The 6,005-nt window shown below is 39.0% G+C and overlaps 1 protein-coding gene across 1 annotated transcript; it reads left to right on the plus strand.

Moving 5' to 3' along the window:
- The first annotated feature begins 1,619 nt into the window (after positions 1–1,619).
- On the plus strand, positions 1,620–4,283 carry xkr9 (XK, Kell blood group complex subunit-related family, member 9). Its single transcript, XM_020600045.1, has 5 exons — positions 1,620–1,692; positions 2,332–2,416; positions 2,621–2,943; positions 3,162–3,388; positions 3,509–4,283. The coding sequence occupies exons 2-5, from the start codon at positions 2,342–2,344 to the stop codon at positions 4,135–4,137; spliced, it is 1,254 nt and encodes a 417-aa protein (XP_020455701.1). The 5' UTR covers positions 1,620–1,692; positions 2,332–2,341; the 3' UTR covers positions 4,138–4,283.
- The last annotated feature ends 1,722 nt before the right edge of the window (positions 4,284–6,005 follow it).

A 6,005-nucleotide genomic window follows, 5' to 3' on the forward strand; every position in this document is an offset into this window, starting at 1 on the left:
GGGTCCACGGAGAAGGAGCCGCTGCGCCTGAGCAAAGCCGCTCTCGACGCACAGGAGAGAACGAGCAGAGATTCTCTGTCGCCACCTAGAGGCTTGGAGTACGGAGTGCTCTTTATAACTTTGAGCTCAGTGACCGTAGTAGTGTGTTTTATAGAGGCTATGGCTATCCTATGTCCAGGCCCAATGGAGATCCCAGTGTTTGGAGTCACTGGTAAAGCCTCCAAAGGTCTGGGAAAGGTTTTCCACATGCAATACAAATAAGGTTGCCTTACCAACCCATCCACAGGAGTGGGAGCCTATCAGTAATAAAGGCTGGTAGAGGTGGTCTAAAGTTGGAGAAGCTTCTGTCTGTCTCTCTCGACTGGCAGAATTAAATCAGAATCAGAATGTGCTTTATTGGCCAGGTGTGTCTGACACACGAGGAATTTGACTCTGGTACATCAGCTCTCAATATGTATGTACATATCCCCATGCAAGGGGCAAATAAACAGTAGACCAGCATAAGGCTGTATAACATAAAAATAGGCAGTATTAACAAGCAACAACCAGGGTAAACGATGCAAAATTAAGCAGCATAAACAGGCAGTAAAAAAAATGCAGACAGACAGGGGGAAGAATGCTCATCGAGATAAGATAATAGGAATGAGGTAGAACAAAAACAGAGTACTTAAAATAGAGACCAGGGCAAGGGGCAAGTAAACGGTAACTAGCATAGGCTGTGTAATATACCAAAAATAAGCAGTATAGACGGCAGTAAACAATGCAAGAAACAGAGGCCTGTACGAATCTGTATGATCTGTAGGAATCAGGGTGGAACAAAGTAGAGCATCATCTCCACCACTGTTGCCTTTGCACAAGGCCCCCCAGTGGTTGTACCCTGCTGTATGTAACTGTGTGAAAGTAGAGTAGTCAGGGTATTCAGAGAGAGGTGACCTCTCAGTGGACCTACCACAACCGATCAAAGGTTAAACAATTCATACACTCTAAGCCAGTACTTTAGGAAACAAGAGGTGAAAATGTATCCTCACAAAAGCACTGCATTTGAACTGAATGCATTTGGAACTTGGGTTTGGTGACATAAAACAATTCAGCATAATAAAATGTACTAAGTCAAAGCAGTGCTGTACAACTTTTGCTGAAGTGTGATCACGAGTTGCAGTTTTATGGTAAGATAATGGTATTAAAGTCATAAAGTCAGTATACTGACTCAAAATCGTCAATTCACTTTAAAACAGCTCACCTCTGTTATGATGTACAAGCATTTATTTATAAGTTTGTCAAAATTATGACTGTCATATAAAACTAATTAGTTTCTGATTGCTGATAAGGCTGCTTCCGCACTTACTGTAAGTACTTCAATTATAGAAAAAACATTGTGCAAGTGTCACATCACCAATCCTGTCCTCTGTGTTCACAGTAATTACTGTAAAAGATGCATTTTTCTTCATGGCCAGGGATGTAGCCAGGCATAGGAAGGCTTAAACTGTCACCCAGTCACTCATGGACACACCCACATGCACACAGGCACGCAGATCTATTATGTAATCACATTCCCCCCCCTTGATTATATTTAGAGTGAGGTGGAGCATACTGCCACTTGTTTCAAAGAAAGAGAAAGAGAAAGAGCCATGTATAGAAGAGCTTGCTTCTGTGGCAGCCGTCACTGCTGTCTACCATGGACAACATAATTTGGTAAGTTCATTTACTGTGTGTTTGTGTTTTACTGTAACTACCTACAAAGATCACCTTTGTAGGATGACCTGTCCTGATACTTGTATAATTTAAGGCCTGTCACATGATCCATTTGGGATTGGTACCTGAGCTTAGCATAATATATTAACACAGCTATCGCTTCATTTTATTGAACTGAAGATAATGTAAACATCCTTTTGACAGTGTGCTCCTTTGAATAGTTTGGCCTTAAATGTTGTCAGTAATCTTAATCATCTAATGTCATCTCATTAACAGTTAAAAATGACATTGAAGCTAGAGTATGTTAATAGATTTTACTATTCTTTTTATTAGTAAATATGTCTTAAAATGCCATTCTGTGAGAAACAAGAAAAATCTATGTTATGTAAGAGTTCTAAATGTGTATTTTATCATTTTATATTTAGTAAGCAGGCCATTTATCAGCTTTATATAATTAAGTGTTCATGACAGGTCAAAGTGCAGGATGATGCAGTAGCTGACTGCAGTCATGTCACAAAACATTACCAGTCTTAAGAGAAGCTGCTTTTAAAGTATTTGGTCATGCAAAAATATTTAAGGTTTATGAATGCTGTCTTTTTCAAAATGCTCATATTTTTTCACATTGTATTGCTTTTGCAGGTAGGATCAAATGGCACATGAAATACCAAGGTCCAAAGTGAAACTGTCCAAAGCAGGTTTTTTTCAAAAACTTCAATGCAAAACAGTATGAACAACATTTCTACCTCCAGTACAAAGTGGAACTTTTCATTCCATTGTGAATTATTTAGAGTTGGTTCAATTTAGAACTACATGCTAACTTGCTGCCTTAAAAAATGACTTAGGTTACCTAAACTAAACTTACATGTTTATATTGAGCCAATGAAAAACCATGAGTGATTTCACTAAATCTCTGTATCGTGTTTTACAGCGTGACAACAAAATGCGTAACCCAGACATTCAGTTTACAAGACTGCGGTGGTTATTGACCTTTGCTGGACTCTTCTTGTATGTTGCGGACATCTACACAGACATTAGTTTGGCTTTGATGTATTTTCAAGAGAAACAATGGGTCTGGACCGGCCTGACCATATTGTTTGTTCTGGCTGGACTACTGGTGACCCAAATCTTCAGCTGTGCCTGGTACTGGGATGACATAAAGGAGGATCTGCTAAAACCACAGGAACAGATATCGGGAATATCCAAAGGTGGACTTACCCTCCTGCACGTCTTAGGTGTTGGCATTTTCATCAGGTATGAAATGAGCAATAGTGATGCAAGCGATTGACTGTGATAAGAGTGCTGCAGCTTAAGAACAGCGACTCTTGCTGTTATATGTGCAAAATAACTTGAGCTGCATGTAAGCTACATTGCATGATGCTGGGATAACACCTTACAAATTCTTCATCGTCTCTGCAGCAGCAAGTGATGAAAAATGTTGCGTAGTAATGTTATGTTTGACTTGTTGCTAGGTATTATCATCTGCTGAACAAAGGTTCCAAAGTGGTTTGGACAACAAAAAAGTCTCATACACTGGAAGAGAGCAGGGATGTGCATGTGCACACGCACCCCAGTCTGTTTAGCCTGGCTACTGATCTGAGCATGCTCAAACTGTTTGAGGTTTTCCTGGAGAGCGTTCCCCAGCTTCTTCTACAGCTATACATAGTGCAGGGCCGAGATGAGGACTCAGTCATGCAATGTAAGTACATGCAGAAATTGACATACTATCACATTTTCTGCATATGAAGTAGCACTATAGCAGCCTGTTCATTTCTTTTAGCGCATATATATACTATAGCAGCCTGTTCATTTCTTTTAGATGTATCCATGGCTTTCTCCCTCTCTAACACTGCCTGGGCCCTGGTGGACTATCGCCGCTGCTTGCGCAGATCTCTGCCCCATATCAAGGAGATGCCGCCTGGCATCCCCACTGCAGTCTACCTCCTCTACAAACTCTGCACCATCACCAGCCATATTCTCAGCTACAGCCTCCTCCTGATACTGAACATCTACAGCATAATAGCTCTCATCATCCTCTGTTTGTTGGGGATGATCTGGACACAATTGCTTCAGACCAACTTCTGCTCATCCAAATACCTTGAGCTGCTCTACAGGGCAGTGACAGGAGTCATCCTCACATTCACTTTTTTCAATGTGAAAGGACAGGACACGAAAGTACCTATGATCATCTATTACAGTTGCCATACTTTTATAAATAATATGGCTCTATTATTGCTGGCTTTTCTGAAGCCAGAGTTGCAGACAGACAGATTTTTGCTGACAGTCTGTGGTTTAATCATTGTAGGCTCAGTGCTGGGGCTGGTAAGTCTAGTGTGGTACTATGTCTTCCTGCATCCAAGAGAGAAGTGCAGTGAGGCAGATGAAGTAGACGGCCTGGGAAGAGAAACAAAGGCTACGAGAAGAATAAGGAACTTTTTACAACCTTAGAAAAGGTTCTTTCATTTTAAGGCATTGTATGGAGAAATATATGCAGCCGTCATGAATCTGACCACAATATCATCGTCATTGTGCTCATTATACTGTATATTAATACTGTTTTCAGTTATCTTCCCCTCTTCTGAGAGGATGTGCAATTTGTTAGCACTGATAGAAATGTTCATTGAAGTATTTAAGCAATATAGTTTATTATATTAGTTAATGTAACAACTTTATTTATTCTTATATCTAAAAATTAAAATAAATATCTTCATCATAAGAGACTCATACAGGTCTCTAATACTCCGTTTTAAGCACTCTATTTTAATCCCTATTTATCTCATTTCAAAGAACATTCCTTCGTTGTCTGTCCATGCTGCTTATTCTGCATTGTTTGCACTTTCTGTTGCTTGTTAATACTGCCTATTTTTGTTATATTACACAGCCTTATGCTGGTTTACTGTTTACTTGCCCCTTTCAATGGGATATGTACATACACATTGAGAGCTGATGTACAAGAGCCAAATTCCTCATGTGTCAGACACACCTGGCCAATAAAGCTGATTCTGATTCTGATAAGGGATAGCTAGAGTTGTCTCCTCACAGTTCGTAAAATTATATGACAGAGACATAAACATTGAATTGATAATGTAATATAATCAAACGAGTTAGAATTCTCCCTTATTTTTGTTAAGTTCACACATATGCCATATACAAAAACAGAGAATTCAGTTTGTCATATTCTCTCTTCTTCTTGCAGACTAAAATTTGAGTCTTAATCCTGTAACACTCTTGTAACACAAGGTGGTGCTATTGTCTAGGTTTGATTTTTTGAGGTCGAGTCCTAACTCTACTGAGCCCTCACTAGCAAAAATTAAAAAAGTTTGAGAAAACATGTAAAAGTATTTCAGTATCAGAATGAGCCTTTTCTAATCACTCATGTCTTCTCCCTTAATATTTCTAGTGCCCACTTGGATATATTCTCATAATAATCAAGTGTTTTATTGTCAGTCTTTAAGTTCTAAACTGTTTAACAGTATGGGTTTCCCCTCATAGTGTCACTTTAGCTTGATGACAATTAAATATATAACAAAAAAAAACAAAAAACAAAAAAAAAAACTACAAAAAGATCAGTTGAGTGCAGGATACTAAGAAGGAGTCAGCAGGCTCTTACTTAATAAGAATCCAGCAGGAGCAAAGCTTGCCTACAAAGGTTTAAATGTAGTTTTATCACCAATGTTATCTCATTGAAGTTGAATAAATATCAGCTTCTCATCCTGATCCTTAAAAATTCAAAGGTAGAAATGATGAACAGAGGGCTCATGGATGAGCTAACTAGGTATTATAAACCAGTGCTAAATTTAGTTTTGACTACTAACAAAATAATGTGTGAGTCAGGTTGGAGAGTGGGCAGTGCCCATTGTGCACACTCGCCCAGTGTGAGCTCACCTGTGAGGATCGCTGACAAACCACAGGGTCCAGAAAGCATAATGCTTGTTGGCTCTCAGATAAGAACCCCCTCCATTTAATTTAGACAAACTCAAAGCTTTCCAATGTGTTTACTCCAAGAGACCACTTTAACTTTCATCTGTCAGTTGTGCTCTGTCAGAGGCACTCCATAAAATGGCAAATCACTGCCAGGTAGTTACCTCACAGAATTCAGTTTTACTGTGGAGCTGTAGTGGACAGACTTTGTCTTTGAATCTTATTTATGAAATGCTTGTTCTTGTGTGTAGCTAAGGTAATGATAATTATTATATAAAAATAGCTATAAAGTAAATAAACAAGCAATGTTAAAGTAGAGAAGGACATAATTCCAAAATTATACCTAACTCTGGAACTGAAAGGAGGCTGTTGTGCCTTTAGGTAAGAGTCGTCAT

Source organism: Monopterus albus, unplaced genomic scaffold (genome assembly GCF_001952655.1).
Source record: "Monopterus albus unplaced genomic scaffold, M_albus_1.0 scaffold44.1, whole genome shotgun sequence".
Taxonomy (NCBI): Eukaryota; Metazoa; Chordata; class Actinopteri; order Synbranchiformes; family Synbranchidae; genus Monopterus; species Monopterus albus.

Coding starts and splice junctions, on each gene's coding strand:
- xkr9 (XM_020600045.1), top strand. CDS start 2,342: ATGGCACATGAAATACCAAGGTCCAAAGTGAAACTGTCCAAAGCAGGT. Junction 2,417..2,620: donor AAAAACTTCAATGCAAAACA/GTATGAACAACA, acceptor CGTGTTTTACAG/CGTGACAACAAAATGCGTAA. Junction 3,389..3,508: donor TGAGGACTCAGTCATGCAAT/GTAAGTACATGC, acceptor CATTTCTTTTAG/ATGTATCCATGGCTTTCTCC.